The 20,267-nt window shown below is 48.5% G+C and overlaps 1 protein-coding gene across 2 annotated transcripts; it reads left to right on the top strand.

Annotated features, from left to right (window-relative positions):
* The first annotated feature begins 1,380 nt into the window (after positions 1–1,380).
* On the top strand, positions 1,381–19,384 carry F12 (coagulation factor XII). Of its 2 annotated transcripts, XM_081185732.1 has the most exons (14): positions 1,381–1,504; positions 9,096–9,132; positions 10,411–10,513; positions 10,701–10,771; positions 11,451–11,558; positions 12,003–12,134; positions 14,130–14,234; positions 14,959–15,130; positions 15,768–15,868; positions 15,952–16,258; positions 16,779–16,915; positions 17,527–17,670; positions 18,113–18,261; positions 18,970–19,384. In XM_081185732.1, the coding sequence occupies exons 1-14, from the start codon at positions 1,436–1,438 to the stop codon at positions 19,123–19,125; spliced, it is 1,791 nt and encodes a 596-aa protein (XP_081041858.1). In that variant the 5' UTR covers positions 1,381–1,435; the 3' UTR covers positions 19,126–19,384. The 2 variants fall into 2 exon arrangements, with proteins under 2 accessions (XP_081041858.1, XP_081041859.1); XM_081185733.1 differs by lacking the exon at positions 14,130–14,234.
* The last annotated feature ends 883 nt before the right edge of the window (positions 19,385–20,267 follow it).

Genomic DNA, 20,267 nt, shown 5'->3' with positions numbered 1-20,267 from the left:
ATATGCAGCTCCAGCCAGATTGAGTAAATAATGAAGAATCACCCACAGAAAGCTCACAGCTTTCGAGTCACTACAGATTTTGCATGGGCAGGGCAAAAGGAAGGATCAAAGGATCACATGTTCCTGACTATGTACCCTTGAAATATGCTGGATGAAGCTGGCTGTTTTGCTAAGTTACAAAACCAGGCGATCAGCTGAGAGCAAGACCCCAGTGGGAAGATGTTGCTGCTGCAAACAAGGCATCTGTGATGTTTAGTGGAAAGAGCTCAGAGGCTGGAGCCCTTGCTGACTGATTGCAGCACCACTGTTTGTATCCAAAACAGCTGCAGCCAGAGTGAACCTGTCAGACCTGTCCACACTGCACTGCTTATTTTGTATTAAAGGTCCATCAAGTCTGAAAGGTAGCTAAAAGCCCATTATGCTTGGAAGATGGGGAAGTATGGCGAATTCCTGTTCTTTCCCCCCAAATGTGCCCCACTCCCCACAAAATGCTCACTGTCCCTACAAAAGCATGATGTGAATGAAAGATCACCACAACAAACAAGTAGCTATTGAGCATCTTTTATATGAAAAGGCCAATCAACCTCTAGTATCCTCAATAATGCTCAGTTCTCACCAACAAGCCCTGTATGTGTTACTTTGGAGAGATCTGTAGAGATGCAAAGATTGCAAGAGAGAGAGGCTCTTGCTGTTCAAGTGGGGGTTTAATAAGAACTGAAGAATGTCCCCAAATGCTCTTTTAATGGGTTCAGGGCCATTCCTCTTTGCCTTCCTGATGCAACACCACCAACTGGTACTGCTCTTCTTTTAATAGATATTCTATTATATATGGTACTTTTGTATTTAATTGTTCTTGTAAACCGCTTTGGGATTTCTTCTGGTTCTGTGAAGTGATATATAAATCTACTAAACTAATTAGCCACAGAGGAGGAAACACATTCAGGCATGATATGGCTAGATGGGGTAAAGGCCAAGGAGAGAGTGAGCCAGATAAAATCTTTGGCCAATGTAACTTCCACAGTGATGTCCCCTTCAGTAACTGAAATTTCAGCAGACCCACTTGCAAGCTTTCCTTTGCAATAGTATGTTTTTCTCCACCCCACCCCCTAGAAAAAAAGGCAATCAATTAATATTCTCACCATACTTGACATCTGGTTTTTGTGCTGGCTGAAGAGATGTTGTGGACACAGAAAACAGACACATGGGTCCGTTGGGGGGAGTCAAACCATTTTTTAATTTTCTGGCTCCCAGCCCTATCCTTCTATTTTAGTCTAGTCTAGTATAGTCTAGTGTTTGTTTCCATGCTACAATCCCTACACTGCTGATTAAATCCCACCCAAAGACCTTTGCTTTGAGCTGCATCGATCTGGGGCTGTTTGCTTTGCCTGAAGCAAAGGAACAAAGATCACCATTTTGTCCTTCCCTAGGTGCCGCCATGACATCCCTGCTGCTGCTGTTGCTGCTGCTGATCTTTGTGGTTCTTATTCCAGGGCAACCATTCTGGGTGAGACTCCTGGGGCATCCATTTAACACCCATTTGATTTCTCTTTCCTCCCCACCCTGGCTTTTTGCTTAGGTCTCCCTCCTAGGCCCATGATAATTTATCCCCAAAATCTCATTCCCATTTTAACATTTCTACAGCTTGCCCAATAAGAGTGATAATACATTTCTCCATGTGTCCCTATTTTCCAGGGACAGTCCCAGATTTACAGAGGCCACCCCGGTTTCTGATTTGATCTCATAATGTCCCACTTTTCCTTAGGATGTCCCTATTTTCAACTGAAAAATGCTGGAGGGTATGGTAGGGTGTCCCTTTTTTCATTAGCAAAATGTTGGAGGGTATGGAGTTATCCAACACCAGAGCCATCAGAAGGCAGTCCTGTATAGGGAAGTTTTTTTTAAATCTAATGTTGCATTATGTTTTTATATATGTTGGAAGCCACACAGAACAACTGGGGCAATTCAGTCAGAGGGATGGGGGTTTAAATAGTAAAATTATGATGGAATAGGACGTCCCAATTTTCATCAGAGAAATGTTGGAGGGTATGTGAGGGCCTCCAGCAAGGAAGCGAAGCAGGAGGTAGTCTTGGTTGGTAAACTATTCAGGGTGAGATAGGCTTCAGGAAGGGCCCAGAGTCATGGAGGCCGATGTACAGTGCTAGCACCCCACCAGCACCTCAGATCCATCCTAATAGTTTGGGCCTAGCCCTCTGCATTTGTGGGGCTTGTGAGTTTGCCACTGTCTGGACTAAGATGCAAAGGCCTAGGCAACTCAAGCACGGTGTGAGGAAGGAACTGTGATGCCTGATTCATTTCAGTGGCTTTTCTGGTGTATTGCTTTATTACACAACGAGTGCATAGCTGTTCCTCAATTGTTCCAGGGAACCCCAAATGCCCACCGGGTAGGAACTCTGCTTCCTCAGCACTCAGACCATTGTATCTTGTTGAGTGGGATATGTGGTTCACCCACCCACTGCTTGAAGTCAATTTGCGAAACCATGGGAGCTCTGTGGGTTAGTGGCAAGCAACACATTCCATTCCCTTCCCAATGCCTGCGCAAAATGATGTGAAAGATTTTAAGAGCTTCATGTTTATTTTTCTGGCTTTAGAGGACGAGCAGTCCCCCTTTACTGCTCTCAAGGGAGTCCCAGTGTAGCCATGGGGGGAGAGGGAAATCTCCCCTATGCGCCTCCCCCAACCTCCAACCCCTAAAATCTGGGAAACTTATGCAAGGCTGCTTCCTCCCTCACAGAACTGCCTCAGCCATTTTTGCACTACCCCCTCCCCAAAAAATGTATATATAGGGTATGTGTTTCCTTCTGCACAGGAAACATGTCTATTGTGCCATTTAAAACAGAAAGCAGCTGACAAGCCGTCCTTCAGGGTTGCTACAACCCCCCATCTCACACATGCTTTATGGTACATACTCAGAAGAGTGAGAGGGCTCCCACTCACTCCTGTCATCCCTCCTGTGGGCTGTGTGTGCATCAATACATCAGGGTAACTGTTATGTAGTGTAGTTTCACCCTGGGCCAACAGGGGGATACTGTATATAGTTTTCACTCAGGTCTGTAGATAGTTTTCACTCAGGTCCGCGGCAGTTAGTTTAGGCGGGAACTCTGAGCTGTTGTGGTTACAATGTTGACAGCCGGCTGCCTATAAATACAGGCCGGCTGAGCTGTTCACAGTCAGTTCTATTCCAGCTTGTCTTAATAAAGAGCTACTTGAAGAAATCGCTGTGCCGGCTGCTATGTCAACCCACTACTTAATACTGGCGACGAAGGTGGGATGGATGGACATCAGAGCACAGCCAGATGCGGCCAGCCTCTGAACTGAGCTGAATCACAGAGCGAAATCACTGAGCGAAATCACTGAGCGAAATCACTGGGCAGAACCAATTCAGAGCTGACTGTTCTGGCTAGAGCACTGTGTTCCATCCATCGCCCTTCACGCCGGCATCGGAATCATGGCTTCACTTGTGCCTCTACCGCCGTTTGCGCCAGCCTCTGAGTCATGGGACTCCTACCTCGCTCGGTTCGACTGCTACCTCCAAGCCAACGAGCTGACAGCAGTATCAGTGGATCGGAAGCGGGGCCTATTTCTCAGCCTCTGTGGGCCGGAGGTGTTTGAGACGGCCCGAGCATTGGTTGCGCCTGAAGCAGTCCAGGCAACACCATGGGACACGATCCAAGAGAAGCTCCGCAACCACTACGCACCAAAGCCGTCCAAGATTGCTGCCCGCCATGCATTCTACCACCGGAACCAGGCAGAGGGGGAGTCAATCAACAACTACGCCACCGCCCTGCGACAGGCTGCAATGCACTGTGAGTTCCGAGACTTAGACGATGCCCTGATGGATCGAATCGTCTGCGGAGTCCGGGACATCCATCTGCAACGGCGTCTCCTAGCCAAGCCAGACCTCACGCTACAGAAAGCCATTGAGGAGGCTGTGGCCTCAGAAGCTGCTGAACGCTCCGCCCAGGAGATCCGCAAGTCCAGCAGCCCGCGTCTTGCTAGGGGGCCAGTTCCGGTGCATCATGAAGAGGCCAGCAGTGATGAGGCATCCTCCAGTGAAGACGATGATGTGCACCAGACAAAGCGGGAGCGCCGGAAGCTCCAACAGAAGTCCAAGGGCCAACCGGAATGTGCTGGCTGCGGAGGCGACCATTCCCGTGCCAAGTGTCGATTCAGAGACGCCATCTGTAGGAGGTGTTCCAGAAGGGGCCACATCGCTAAGGTCTGCCGATCGGCTCCGTCTGACACCCCCCCTTCATCGACTCGCAAGTTCAAGTCTTCACTCCAGTCTGCCAAGGAAAGTTGTTTCGCTCTCACCAACTGCCGCTGCCCGTCTGGAACCACGATTGGCCAAACCGACTCGTCTACGCGATGCAAGCTGAACGTCACGGTGCTCATTGAAGGAGCTCCATGTGACATGGAGATCGACACCGGGTCTGCCCTGTCCGTCGTGTCATGGAGCACCATCAAAAGACTGGTACCCAGAGTATCCAAAAGGCAACTCGACTCTCACCGCGTACACCTGAGAGACTACCAGGGAAACGACATTCCCGTGGTAGGCGTTGGCCGGTTCCGGATCGCCTTCAAGGATTTTTCGGGCCTGCTCCGGTTGGTGGTGGTCGAAGGTCAGCGGCCAAGCCTCCTAGGGCTAGACTGGTTTGATGCCCTCGGCCTGGAAGTCACCGGCATCAACTGCATCTCTAACGCAGAGACTGAGGGTCTGGTCAAAGACTTTGCCGAGGTTTTTGACGGCACCTTGGGACAATATACTGGTACGCCCATCTCCTTTAGCCTTGATCCACAAGTCGCCCCCATCAAGCTTAAGCCACGCCGGGTTCCCTTTGCTCTCAAGGCTAAGGTGGACGAACAACTGGACAAACTGATCGCCCAAGGAGTTTTGGAGCCCGTTGACCACGCAAAGTGGGAAACCCCCATCGTCACGCCTGTCAAGCCAGATGGGTCGGTGAGAATCTGCGCTGACTACAAGTGCACAATCAACAAGGCACTTCAGCAGCACGCTTATCCGGTTCCTGTTGTCCAACACCTGCTGCATTCCCTGGGTGAGGGTAAGGTCTTCGCTAAGCTGGACCTTGCCCAAGCCTATCAACAACTGCCAGTCGATGATGCCACTGCTGAAGCCCAGACGATCGTCACCCACCGGGGGGCATTCCGTTGCCGCCGGTTGCAGTTCGGGGTGAGTGTGGCTCCTGGCATCTTCCAAAGCCTTATGGAGCGTCTCCTGCAAGGCCTTCCGGGCGTGGTACCATATTTTGATGACGTCTTGGTGTCTGCAGAATCACACCAGCAGCTGTTCGAGCGCCTCCGTGCCGTGCTGACCAGGTTCCAGGAGGCCGGGCTCAAGGTAAAGAGGGAGAAGTGCCTGATTGCCGTTCCACAGGTAGAGTTCCTGGGCTATCTTATAAATGCCTCCGGCCTTCATCCAACCACATCCAAGATCCGCGCTATCCAGCAGGCCCCCACCCCGAAGGACAAAACGGAGTTGCAGGCATTCCTGGGGCTGCTGAACTTTTATAACATGTTCCTGCCCCACAAAGCCACAGTGGCTGAGCCTCTTCACCGACTCCTTAGCACTAAGACGCCTTGGGCCTGGGGTCATCGAGAGACGGCGGCCTTCAACGCGGTCAAGGCTCTCCTTTCTTCAGACAGTGTGCTGGTACAGTACAGTGAATCCAGACCGCTGGTCCTTGCCTGCGACGCCTCACCTTTTGGCATCGGTGCTGTCCTTAGTCACTATTTTCCAGATGGAAGAGAAGCACCGCTCGCCTACTTTTCCAGGACACTATCTCCGGCGGAACGGAATTACAGCCAGCTCGACAAGGAGGCATTGGCACTTGTGGCTGGAGTGAAGAGGTTCCATGAATACCTCTATGGCAGGACTTTTGACCTCATCACTGACCACAAGCCACTCCTGGGCCTCCTCGCCGGTGATCGTCCAACTCCACCGGTCCTCTCACCACGCATGCTGCGATGGACTGTTTTCTTGGCTGCCTACCACTACCAGCTCATCCATCGCCCGGGGAAATCGATGGGCCATGCCGACGCCCTCAGCCGTTGCCCTCTTCCAGCATTTGTGGAAGACCCGGCTCCAGCTTCATCGCTCCTTCTGATTGAGGATCTTCCGGCAGCGCCTGTATCGGCTGCCACTGTGGCCTCCGCGTCTGCCCAGGATCGCACCATCAGCCGGGTGCTCAACTGGGTGTGGAGGGGGTGGCCACAAGGGCCTTTTGCATCGGAGCTCCAGCCCTTCGCAACCAGACAACATGAACTCTCAGCTCATCGCGGCTGTCTGCTGTGGGGAGACCGCGTCGTGATTCCCCAGGGACTCCGTCAGCGCGTCCTGGAGGCTCTGCACGTTGGCCACCCGGGAATTGTCAAAATGAAGGCGTTGGCTCGATGTTACGTCTGGTGGCCTAATATGGACGATGCCATCACTGCCTGGGTATCCGCCTGTCAAGCGTGCCAAGAGTCGAGGCCTGCACCACCGGCAGCTAAGGGACACACCTGGGAGACGCCAAAGACACCCTGGTCGAGGGTGCACATCGATCTGGCTGGCCCCTTTCACGGCCGGACCTTTATGGTAGTGGTGGACGCCTATTCCAAATGGCTGGAGGTCGCCCTGATGCCCTCCACCACTACCGAAGCTGTCATCCGGGTGCTGCGAGGCCTGTTTGCAACGCATGGGTGTCCTGATGTCCTTGTCTCTGACAACGGACCGCAGTTCACGTCAGGCACGTTTGAGCGGTATCTTTTGGGACTGGGCATCCGCCATGCCCTAACGGCACCTTTTCATCCATCCAGCAACGGGCAAGCGGAAAGAATGGTGCGCTCGACAAAAGAGGCACTGGCGCGCCTGGACCGGGGAGACTGGCATGAGCGGGTCGCCGAATACTTGTTCGTGCAGCACATCACTCCTCATGCGGCCACAGGGAGGAGTCCTGCTGAACTGCTTATGGGCCGCCGCCTCAGGTCACCGCTCGACCGGCTACACCCAGACTTTGCCGTGGCTGAACCCCCAGGCTGTGCCAACGCACCACGGTCATTTGTCCCAGGAAACCAGGTCTTTGCCCGGAACTATGTGGGGGACATTCCTTGGGTGCCAGCCACAGTAGTGGGAGTCACTGGACCTCGCTCGTACCAGGTGGCACTCGAAGACGGACGTTTGTGGCGACGGCACATAGACCAGCTTAGGCGCAGGGTTGGCGACTTAGACACTACCGAGGTGCCCCCAACTGCGCTTGCGGCTCCAGAAGAGACACGTACAGATGGCGAGGCCCCACCTACACCTCCCTCGCAAACTGCCAGCGTGGAGCCGAACCAAGCCGTCTCAGAACAGACTCAGACCACTCCACTTGCGGAGGCTCCACCCACAGCAGCGGATCCAGGGGAGTTGGTTCCAACGCCACCTAGGGTCGCAACACAGCCTCAGCGAGAACTGGGTGGCCCTCCGGACTTGGCTACCAGTCCCCGGCGGTCTGGCAGAGTTTCCAAGCGCCCAACTCATTTAAAGGACTACGTTGTTGGACAGGTATCACTGTTGGTCTAAGTATGGGAAATGTAACCGATATGCTTTTGTGCCTAATTGAACCATTACGCGTAGTGCTGTATATAAGGAAACCATTACGATTGTAACTAACGCCTTATCTCGGTGGGGAGGGGTGTTATGTAGTGTAGTTTCACCCTGGGCCAACAGGGGGATACTGTATATAGTTTTCACTCAGGTCTGTAGATAGTTTTCACTCAGGTCCGCAGCAGTTAGTTTAGGCGGGAACTCTGAGCTGTTGTGGTTACAATGTTGACAGCCGGCTGCCTATAAATACAGGCCGGCTGAGCTGTTCACAGTCAGTTCTATTCCAGCTTGTCTTAATAAAGAGCTACTTGAAGAAATCGCTGTGCCGGCTGCTATGTCAACCCACTACTTAATAGTAACCAATGCTGATTCCACCTCCCAGCATTCCTAGCAAGCGAGGCAAATGGTTAGGGATGCTGGGAATTGTACCTGCAAGCAACATGTTGGCAACCCAGATGCATACATTATGTAAGAATAGAAGCCATTCCTTTTGCCTTCATTCCCATTCCGCCTTCAAGTTACCATTTCGTCATGGGTCTCGGCCCTCAGCTGGAAGGAAGAGGAAATTTCCTACCACCTTGTAATATTACAATTGGCTGTGCACGAGTTTTAAATTCCCTCCCCGACCATCTCTCTCACACTCAACTTTTATACCTCCAGTTTACAGGCATCCCTAAGGATTTTACTTATTTGCTAAGGCATGACAGCTTCCAAAACAATGACACAATCAGTCAAAACACACTGGGGAAAAAAAATGCAGAATAAGTATGAAAACTAGGGCTTCATTTGAATTGATTAACTGATTAAATAATTTTTAAAAATAAAACAAATTATTTTCTAAGCAGAAGTACTTATAAAAACTGCATATGGCAAGCACCCCACCTTTCATACACAGGAGAAGATACCTTTCCTAAGACGATGCTTCGTACAAAACACATGAATATAATCTAAAACCAAAAAAAGTGGAAGCTTTTGGCTTCAGAGCCATGATTCATATATAAATTTAGGCTATAAACAATTAGCTGGGATTAAGTTGCACTGACCTCTGGGGCTTACTTCTGAATAGACCTATCAAGCACCGCACTGTTAATTGATTAATCAACTAACCCAAAATTATGATGAATAAACAGAGATTTCTTTAATCAGATGACTGCTCTGATTAAACAAACAAAAATTACAAATCACAAATAAAATTCATTAAAAGGGTAGCCTGCCTCTCACACTATCCCTTTACATTTTAGAGGTGTTGTAGAATGGAAAAGGACAGATAATTTATAAATTATTTATATTACTTTCCAAAATGGTCTAAAAGCTTTCAAGGATGCATATGTTATACAGAATACATGTATATGTAGAATAGAGAAGCTCACTTGAGCCTTCTGGGGCCAGTTGAATGCAAGCCCCAAAAGGGCCTTTGAGGTGTTTATGTCCCAGAACGGAAAATGGTATGTTTAAACTATGCTGCAACACATCTGTTTTCTTTTCCGGGTAGGATCTGCATGGCCGGCCATTTAGGAGGATGCATGAAGGTGAGTTTCAACTTTGTGCTTGTGCCAGTGAAAGGAGCAGTAGCCACAACATGAGCTATGCCTTCCAAGCACATTCAAAGCATTCCCTGCCCCCAAGAATTGTGGGAACTTTAGTATGTTAAGGACACTTAGTGGTTGTAGCTCTGTGAGATCCCAGGATTAATTTTATGTGCTTTTTTTTCTTAAAAAATGTTTAGGGGTACTCTCATTTTGACTCAAGAAAATCACCATTTTATAGTTCAAATTGGGGAAAATAAATACAGTAAATGGACAAAAGTACAAAGATTCACAAAATGTTTAGGGGTATGCGTCCCCCTGCATCCCCCCAGAAAAAGCACTGTTTTTATGTGTTTTGAATGTGCTGTAAAAGTATGCTGTGTACACAGTCTATGATTCCAAGATTGGGATCCTACGGTCCTACCCAGATCACCAAAGAAAGGAGGCATTATCCCCTCCCCCTGCCTTTGCACTTAAGTAGTGCAATAGTCTTTCATCTCACAATAGAAGTGAAGGAATGGGAGGCTGGTTTCAGGATTAAAAACCATGCCTGGGATGGAAGCGAATTGGTAATTTCCCTGCAACAGAAGTGCTCATTTGAGGAAAGAAGCCTAGAGTCCATGGCACAACTGCATGAAAAGTGTAGGTGTCTTCTATCAGCTTAGAAGGCACATGGATGTGACCAGAAGCAGGGGCAACTCCTGCCAGGCGGCCAGGCAGGACAGAAGTGTGATTTGCCAGCATTTACCGGTATATTATTGCACACCACCTCAATCTCCAAGCAGTGCAAGAGCCCAGGGATCCCAGGGTTCGTGTTTCCTCTTGGGAGTGAGGCACAGCAGGGACAGTACCGCCTTTATGATACATGGTTTATTTACACATATATACAACCTGAGCCTACAGTGGAGGGGTTCATAACATCAACACCCAAAAGGGTCTTGTTTCTCCCAGAGCCACAGCCTTGGATTCAAACAGAAAGCAAACATGGCTCTCAAGCGTTCCTCTGACTTTCTCTCCAACTTATGCTTTACCTCTCAGTCACATCGCTGCAAAACTCAGCCTTTGGCCACCTTGCCATCTTGCACAGAGATGCTTTTCCTTTGTTCTCTGAATGGTCCACCCAGGTAATCACCTCAACACAGGAAGTCAGCCTGACTTATAATTTAACAATTGCTGGTTCCAGGGGTTAGAAGGGTCTCCGCTCCCCCCATCCAAACTCATAACAATATTTCTGAGCCTGTATCCTCAGTGGAAGCAGCCCATTTATTTTTTGCTTTGCAGAGACAGAACTCAGTGAGCACGAGCCCTGCCATTTCCCTTTCCGCTTCCAACGTGAAATGCACTATTCTTGCATCTCGAGTGATTCCATATTGCATAAGCACTGGTAAGCTTCTCTTCTTCACGAGAAAGAGTCGTATGGGGAGTACAAACAGTAGAACACGCTAGGGAAATGGGGACGGGGGACTTTGAGGTGGTGTGTGGGGAAAGGCACGATGGCCTGCAGCTTCCCGCTTTGGATTAGGCCCAGCTTCTAGGTTTTCTTTCCACGACTCAAAACGTTTCTCCGTCAGGTGCGCCACCACAGAGAACTACGACCGAGATGGGAAAAGGAGGTACTGTGGGAAAGAGGAAAGGCCAAGAGGTGAGTCGGTAGGGGGAAGTGGGAATGAAAGAATCCATACAAATCACAGCAGACAGTGAGGGGAGACGCTTTACCAGGGTGTGCAAGCCCCATCCCACCCGGTTGTTTAGCCTAAAGTCATGCTGGTCCTCAAGAAAGCAAGAAATAAATTTGTACAGCCTCCAGCGCTGCCAGTCTTTACGACCAGCAGCATGCAGCACCCAGGCCTTACTCCAATATCCATGTAGCCCACAGGCTGAAAAGCTCGGGCCCACTGGCCAAACACAGAATTATCCTCAGCCCTCAGGGCTCTTCCTGCTCTCTCGAAGTCAAACCCCTCACGATCCCTCCTTCACACTCCATGTTTTTGCCCGGCTTAAATGTGCCCTTGAACTCCAAGAACGCCTCTTGCTTGTCTGGATGGAGGATAGCGAGGGGTGTGTGAATGTGTGTAGAAACCAACCTACTATACTAAGGGCAAAATTCATTTGTTCCAGCCACTTTTCCCACTCACCACTGGCATGTGACCTTCACAGAATCACAGAATTGTAGAATTGGCAGGGACCCTGAGGATCATCTAGTTCAACCCTCTGAAGAGAACATAACTCTTGGACTGAAAAATATTCTCTATCCCCGACATAGCCCAAAGCCTGAGACTTCCAGCCATTACTGACTATTGGATTTATTTATTTTTTGGCAGGACACTGTGACCCTAACCCATGCCAGAATGGTGGGGACTGTGAAGCTAGGCGAATAGGATTCCATTGTATCTGTGCAGCTGGATTCCATGGGAAACACTGTGAGAAAGGTATCTGAAGCTGGTTCCTAGAACTATAGACCCTCCTTAGCACATGGATATCGGCCCTCTCTCCCCGGCACCCTGGTCAACTTACAAAGGTCTTTACTCTGGGGCAAACCTGATCTTATGTCTCCTGCCTGAGACTGAGAACCGGCAGGACATCAAGCAACATGGCTAATAGCCATGCATCCATTACGAAAGGGTCTGGTGGACCTCCAGAACCTCACAGTGTTAGGTTGGGTAGCTCTTTTTATTCCTGGTACATAAAAACTCAGTATGGAGATTATTAAGGACCATGACATCATATTGGCACATATGGTGACCTGGCTGTTTTCACCCCCCATGAATCAACCTTTGCCAACTTGATGCCCTTCAGATGTTTTGAACCACAGCTCCTATCAGTCCCAGTCAACTGTGCTCTGGTCCATAACATCCCATCACTTTATTTTGCAGAAGACTGCTTTGGAACTAAAGGACTGCTGCACATTGGCAGGAAGGACACCTGGGTGCGGCACCGGCCTACTGGACCAGAGGAGTGCCATTGTGCAAGGAAGAAGCTTGTCTGCAAGCCCATGCATGCAAAGGGTCAGAGCTGAGCAGAAGTCGACATAAAGTGGGGATGGGTGGGTGGGGCAAAACAAGGCAGACAGGTGGGATAAGACTACCCTGTGTGGTCACTACATTGCCTGGGCTTCATTTGAAATAACTATTAACAAAGGTAATAGTTTCTAATTCACTTCCCCAACAAAGACAACACAAAGTGTAATCACTGAGTATCGCTCACTATATCATATCTAGATTTCTGATTTTTCACTGGATAAAATTAAGCATTGCACACAAGTGCATGTAACAAATCTTCAATAATTAAAAACCAAACAAAACCAGAAAAGCTGCTTGTGGAAACTTTGATTTGGAGTGGGGGGGGGTGTTGTTGCAGGGAGATGCATAAACCTTTCTTTGCCTGCCTGTTATTTTTCTGTCCCAGGGGCTCCGGGAGCACCTTTTCCTTTAGAAAAATAAAAAAGGCTGCTAGCATTTTGTTACATGCATCTGTATGTAATGTTTAGTTAGGTCCTTTGTATTCCAGTGATGCTGCATCTAAAAGGCTTGAGAAGAAGTCTTTTCATGCCCATCCTTGGCTGCAGCCACTGTAATTCTAAAATGATTAGAACTCCTATAATCTTTTGAACCTCATCAAAACAAATATAAACTACTCCAAGGAGGTATCTTTGTATTGTTGTAATGAGGGTTCTTACTCCAATATCCTCATCATCCCTAGAGCCTGTAATATAGTAATGGTACATGAGATTGGATCCAGTCTATGTTATGAGTGCATTCCTATATATGCCTACACAGATCTAAGTTTCATTGATTTCCAGTGAGGCTTACTCCCAGGAAAGTTGGTACAGGATTGCAACCTTGGTTGAACTTAGGTTCCATTGAAATCTATAGAATGAGTTGAGTGTCGTTTGACTGTTTCAATGGGAACTACCGGTAAGTTCAACTAACATGGCTTCAACCCATAAAGATCATAGTCCTGCATTTTAAGCCCAACACAATATGTATTATTTTAATAAAAACACAATTTTAAAGAAATCATCAGAGCCATGGTTCACAGGGAATTTACACCAGAGACTGTTTGCAATGCGAGACCTGAGTCTGAGGGCTCATCCATGCTTCCTCTTGTCCTGCTGCTTCCCTCCCCCCCAAATCCCACTCTTTAGAAAAACATGTTCCCTCCTGCCTCTGTGACTGTAAAAGCTGCTTGATATTCATATCTCTATCACCGAATCCTTTCACAGCTTGGAAATAAGCAGTGTCTCATGCTAACATCTGCAGATGAAACAACTTTTAAAGGCATGGACAGAAGCAGAGGCCAGTCATTAGACCTGGAACGTTAAAACTAAAACAAATGTGCCATATGGGTGGCCCAAACCAAAGCCAACTCCCATGCATCTGGAATCAGGAAGAATGGCTTCTGGGGACCCAGCAATGCTGGTGCCTGCATTATAGGTGGTGGACTTGTCTCATAATGCACAAGGCAAAGATGAAAGATGGGCATAGAGAGGTAATCTGGTCATGACAGAGCACAAGGAATGCAGCTGTCACACTGTATATGGAACAAGGAGAGAGAGGATTATTCCTTAGTTGATGGGTCAGCAGGTCAAAAACATCATAGCAGGGAAGGGAAGGAGTTATAGTAGGCTGTTAAGCAGATAGTAGATTGGTGGAGTCTCAACTGCACTGTTAATTCTTGAGCCAGACCTTGCTTTCAGTTGTCTCTGAGGGTCAATAGCTCATTGGCAGAGCAGATGCATTGAATGCAGAGGGTTCCAGGTTCAATCCCTGGCGTTGTTGTTGTTGTTCAGTCGTCTAGTTTGGTCCGACTCTTTGTGACCCCATGGACCAGAGCACGCCAGGCACTCCTGTCTGATATAAAAGATCCCTGCTTAAAGAGCCTAGACTGGTGCTGCTGCCAGTCAGAGCAGAGTAAGGCAATATTGGGCTACATGGGGCAAAACAGTCTGACCTCATACAAGGCAACTTCCTGTGATCTATATCACTTTCTCTGACCCACAGCATGCGCAACAAACACTTGTATGAATGGAGGCCGTTGTCTAGAAGTGAAGCACAGCTCGGTGTGCAGCTGCCCTGAAGGGTTTTCTGGGCCACTGTGCGATATAGGTATGTTTCTATTTTTAAAATATTTGAGAATCACACTTACAAATCTTACCGTTGTAAGTGGTTTACAACAGAATAAAATGCACCATGAATACCATATTAAAAATAGTAAAGTAGGAAAATATATCAGTTTGCATGTATGCATGTTTAAAACTGCCCAACTATGAAAACCAGTGATGACTAATGAAATGGAAAATGGGAACTGCTGCTGTTGGCAAAATAAAAATAAAAAGATGTACACCGGGTAAAGTTACTTCCGTCACATACCGTATTTTTCGCTCTATAAGATGCACCAGACCACAAGACGCACCTAGTTTTTGGAGGAGGAAAACAAGGGGGGGAGGGGAATTCTGAATCTCAGAAGCCAGAACAGCAAGAGGGATCGCTGCGCAGTGAAAGCAGCAATCCCTCTTGCTGTTCTGGCTTCTGTGATAGCTGCGCAGCCTGCATTCGCTCCATAAGACGCACACACATTTCCCCTTACTTTTTAGGAGGGAAAAAGTGAGTCTTATAGAGCAAAAAATATGGTACTTAATGTCCTATTCTTCAATTTTGAACATTGTATGTGGCCCTTGAACCGAAACATAGATTCCTCAACCCTGATGCAATAGTGAGAAGGGGCTGTTCTCTTTGGAGAGGGTAGACAGGGACATAAAAATATTACCTTATTCAAAGCCTAACCTTTTTTCCAAAGCACCTGAGGGTCCCTGGTCTTTTTATTCCCTAGAGCACACGCAGACCTGCTACAGAGAGAATGGGCGGCTATACCGAGGCATGGCTCACTACACCGTCTCAGGGGCACCGTGCCTCCCCTGGGACTCCCCATTCCTGTTAAATGAGTACACCAGCAGTATGAACAACTCATCCATCTTTGGCCTGGGGCCACACGCGTTTTGCAGGTGAGATATATTTTAGCATGGGAAATGGGGGTGCTTGTGACAGAACACAGGAAATGTTAGTGAGAGGCAGCAGCGGCTCTGCCAATTGACAAAGTAAGGCAGCTGCCTCAGGCAGCAGATGTTGGAGGTGGGAGTCAGGGAGTGGTGGCATGGGATTGAAGGACAGAGTAGTCTGTGCCACATACAGTCTGCCCTGTGCCTTCTACACTATGCTGAACCACTTAGGTGCATCAGAAGATACTGTCCTGTTGTAAGCGCTGAAGTATAATTCAGCAGCTGTGATTCCAGATGGCTTTTGGAAGTGGGAGAGGAGCACCATATTGGCTTTTGCCTCAGGCAGCAAAATGCCTTGGTCTGGCACTGGTTCAGAGGGCATCTGGGGGAAAGTGTCCAGGTATGGAAAGGGCCACAACTAACATCCAAGGAGTAGAGCAGATGAAAGGAAATTGAAATGCTAGGGGGTGAGGTGAGGTAAAGGAATGCAGCTGGCACATGGACAGGGGACAGATGGGAGATACACACAATAAAATTATTATTATTATTATTATTATTATTATTATTATTATTATTATTATTAAAGCAAGGTTGCTGAGCATTGCCCTTGCTTAAGAGAGGACTGGGCCTTTTCTTTGTGCAGAAACCCAGACAGTGACAGCCGCCCATGGTGTTATGTGCTGCGCAATATGCAGCTCAGCTGGGAATTCTGCAATATCTCCAGCTGCCATCCCCAATATACAGGTGAGGCATACCATTCACTCCGGAAGAAATGGTGTGTGTGGCTGAACATGACATGAATGAGAGCTAAACCGTTTTCTACCCAGGTACCATGGCACCAACGGCAGCAGTACCTCTGGCATCTTTGGAAAGAGAGTCAATGGCTCAGCAGAAGCCCGAGAGCATCAGGCCAACAGCTGGACCAAGCCAAACTGTCCCCATCCCAGCTCCAGTGTGTGGTCTGCGCTTTCCCAAGACCACCACCTCCTCACGCAGTCGTGTAGTGAGAGGCATGGTGGCACTTCGTGGCTCTCACCCCTACATGGCTGCCATCTACATAGGGGATCAATTCTGTGGAGGAAGCCTCATTGCTTCCTGCTGGGTCCTGACAGCTGCACACTGCCTAGAGTTCAGGTAAGTCTTACCATCCATCCCAAAGTCCACTGACACTGGGCTTCATCCAGGCTACTTGAACATAGTGCACAATGAAATCAGTGAAAGTTAGGTTGTGGCTAGCTTGCCCCACTGAGGTACATTAGGCCAGAGTTTGGAATGATGGTAGAAATCCTTATCAGCTTGATGGAGATGACAGACATGTTAATTTATTGATGGTCACTCGTTAAAGCTCTCTCCCCCCACTGCATCCCATGTTATGTGGCCCAATCCTATGCCTGTTCACTGAGACATGTCTCACTAAGTTCAGTGAGACATACTACCAAGTTAGTGTGCATAGGATTGTTGGGAAACCTGCGTCCCTCCACATGTTGTTTGACCACCACTTTCATCCTCCCTGGCCGTTGGACATGCTGGCTGGAGCTGATAGGAATTGGGAGTCCAACAACATCTGGAGAAAACCCTGTTGGCTGCACTAAAATCTGGAGAATCCTGTTCTGAGCCATGAAAGACTCTGCTGACCACAGATCTTGTACCATAGGCCAGATGTTTCCAAGATTTCAGTGGTGCTGGGCCAGACCCAATACAACAGAAGCACAGATGGCTCCGTGAAGTTCCAAGTACAGAATTATCTACTGCATGAGCATTATTCTGAGATCACCAAACGCCATGACATTGGTGAGAGCCTCTTTTTTATGTCCTGCACCCCCTCATCACCACAAGGTAGCCAGACTTGCCTGAGCCCTCATTGGCCACAACAACCAGTCCAATCTCCTCTGCCCAAGTTGCTCATGAAACATTTTGGGGGCTCTATATGGCATTCGACCTCACCAAGACCCACCCAGAAGAGCCCCTTGTTAGTCTTTCCAGACTTGTGTGTATCGCTCAAGGACATGAACTGCAAGGCCCTAATCTGGCGCTGGGGGACCTGAGGCCCTCCAAATGTTGTTGGACTCCATCTCCCATCATCCCTGACAATTGGCTGGAGCTGGTGGAAGTTGGGAGCCCAGCAATATTTGAAAGGCCACAGGTTGACCATTTCTGCCATGATCCATGCCCTGCTGCCCCAGGAGGGAGTGGAAAATGTGTTACTGGATTATGGTGGGCCAGAAGTCTGCTCACCTGCCCTGTTGGTGGGAGTCTTCATTCTAAGTTTCTTTTCCCAGCCCCAGTCCAGAGTCGATCAAAGAAGACAAGGCTTTCATCCACGCCTACCTGTCTGCCCGCCCACCCCTGCAAACCTCATCCCTGAGCCCCAATTCTAACCTGCTCTCTTGTACTCTCCCCAGCACTGGTGCGATTGAAGGAGAAAACGCCAGGACACTGTGCTGAGTTCTCACACTCCATCTTGCCAGTGTGCCTACCAAATTCAGGAGAGACATTTGACACCAGCAAGCCATGCCAGATCGCAGGATGGGGACATATGTATGAAGGTGAGAAGGGAGTGGTCAGATGAAGACATGAAGTTTAAGCAGGCCTTATTATCCTTCCCTTAAACATCCACGCCTGCTGGCTGGCCACCTGTTCCCACAGAGAGGGAGGGCATGATGCTGCCTCATATTCTTCCCTGCCCCTCCCTTATCAGCCATTTTTGAAATCCCCACTCATGTTGGAGGAGGATAAACAAGGCGCCAGATGGTGCCTACAATTCCTTAGCATCTTTTCCATCTTGATCTACCATATTGAGCAGGGTTTTTTTCACTGATCAGCAAAGGCAGCCCACAGCTAAACTCTTCCTTACAAGAGGGATTGTTTGGGATTGTCAGCGGACTTGTGAGGTCTCCGGATGCCCAGTTTTTTCAATGGCCACAAGGCCAAACTTGGATTGTGCGTTTGGATGGATTGGTTCACTGGGGTCCTCTTCTTTCCCTGCAGGAGCTGACAAACTCTCTGTGTACCTGCAGGAGGCAGATATGCCTATCATTCCTCATGAGCAGTGTCGTTCCGAAGAGGTCCATGGGACCCACATTGCAGAAGACATGTTGTGTGCTGGGTACATGGATGGAAGAGCTGATGCATGTCAGGTGAGACTATTTTGAATTACCGGCAGCACAGGGAGATCTCTGGCACACAGAACAGAGCAGGCTTTGTGGTGGAGACAAGCATTCATGTTTGCAAATTCATTCATTTATTGCATTTATATTCCACCCATAGAAGCCAACTCCTAGGGGCCAAGGTCCCTTTAACCCCCCCTCCAATAAAATATTTGAGGAGCCTTTGCCGTTCAAAAGGTGTGCGTGCGCAGCATCATGTGATTGATTATGCAGGGTGGAGCTTGTACCCCTGATCCCACCTTTTTCTCTAAGGACTTCAAGGTGGCATACATCAGAAGGCAGATACCGGCCCCTTAGGAAGGCTAAAACCTTGAATTTATGTTCTGTTCCTCCTACCCCCATGCTCTTCCTATGCTCTGCTATTAATCTCTGTACCTTCCCTGTTTGAAGTACCAGAGGCATTTGTAACAAGGCTGGTCTCCCTTGGAAGGTGGTAGACTCTCCTTCCTCGGAGGTTTTTAAGCAGAGAATGAATGGTCATCTGTCACGGATGTTGCAGCTGAGATCCCTGCATCGCAACAGTTGGAAGGATGAGCCTTGTGGTCCCTTCTAACTCTACAATTCTATGATTCTATTATTCTAAGTGTTGATCTCAATAACAAAATGTGAAGCGGGATGCGGATGGGTTTGATTCTGGCCTCTGCCTATGTATTCACACCCCTGCTTTCTGTGTTGCAGGGAGATTCTGGTGGACCCCTGGTGTGTGATGAGCAAGGCAAGGCCACGCTATATGGCATCATCAGCTGGGGCACAGGCTGTGCGCTGGAGAACAAGCCTGGGGTCTATACCAGAGTCACTCACTATCTTGACTGGATCCAAAACCACATCCGTTAGCAAGCCTGAGATGGCAGTTTCACAAAGCCAAAACCTATGCAGCTGCCTTTTGTGGGGGTGGGGGGATGGATGGGGTTACGGTGTCTTTCTCTGCAGCTACTGATCTGCTCTGTGTATGTGTGTAAGCGTGTGTGTGTGTGTGTGCGTGCGTGTGCACAATTCTGCTAGACTAGACAGTGAGTATTTCAGAGATTTTTTTTTAAAGTCAGATATGTCTGTGTCATTTACCCACCATAAAATAAATCAAATTTCCAACAAAGGGAAATTGTCAGTTGTCCAATATGGGTACTGTCATTTCTGAGGAAATGCTACCTGGGATTTTAGTGCTACCTGACATTGATTGGTCCAGCTGATTACCCCTCATCTCCACTAAGACTGTTTTCATGCTCTTTGTCTTGCCTTCTCCCCTGAACACTTCACATTTCTCCTCCTCACTTCCATCTTCCTCACAGAACATTGGCATGTTTCTCCCACCTCCGCCCTACAGCCCATATTCTTCAGCTCCCTCTGCATTATTCTTGAGGGGGAAGGTGTGGTTTTGAATGCTCACAGAGCTAGGGAAGCTGTTGTCCTGTGGCCAAGCCCATGGCCACTCAAATTGTAGGAAAGGAATGCCAAGATCACAGGCCTAATTTGAGCATGTTAGTATCTTGTGCATGCTCCCCCAAAAGGAAAAAATAAACAAAAACGTCTTGGGGGGGGGGGAATAGAAGATTTATTAATTTCTGAACACCAGAGGGCAGCCCATGTCCACACTATCTCCAGTAAGAGACTCCAGAGCATGGACGGCAAATTTGCATCCACTGAGACTAGGAAACTCATTGAACATAATTTCTATCACCACTTTATAACATACACTAGGTAAGAAAGCCCAGAGAGTGGTGGGATGACACGTAAGGGCCTGCTCAGCCTACCAGGATTCAAGCAGCATAGAAATTGGGACACAGTGACAGAGAACAGCTGGAAAAATAAACCTGCAAGTGCTATGTGCACGATGTAGAAGGACCAAAGAGTTTGTTACAGAACTTATATTCTCAGAAGAAAGTACATAGTACACTGCACTGTGCCCTTTTCAACTACATGTTCATACCCTGGCAGAGAACCATAGCATTATACAGGGCATGGCACAGCACGTGTCTCAG

The sequence above is a fragment of the Podarcis bocagei genome, assembly GCF_964188305.1.
Source record: "Podarcis bocagei genome assembly, chromosome: 2".
NCBI lineage: Eukaryota > Metazoa > Chordata > Lepidosauria > Squamata > Lacertidae > Podarcis > Podarcis bocagei.
Note: the sequence above shows the minus strand (reverse complement) of the source record. Positions and strands in the feature narration are given on the sequence as shown.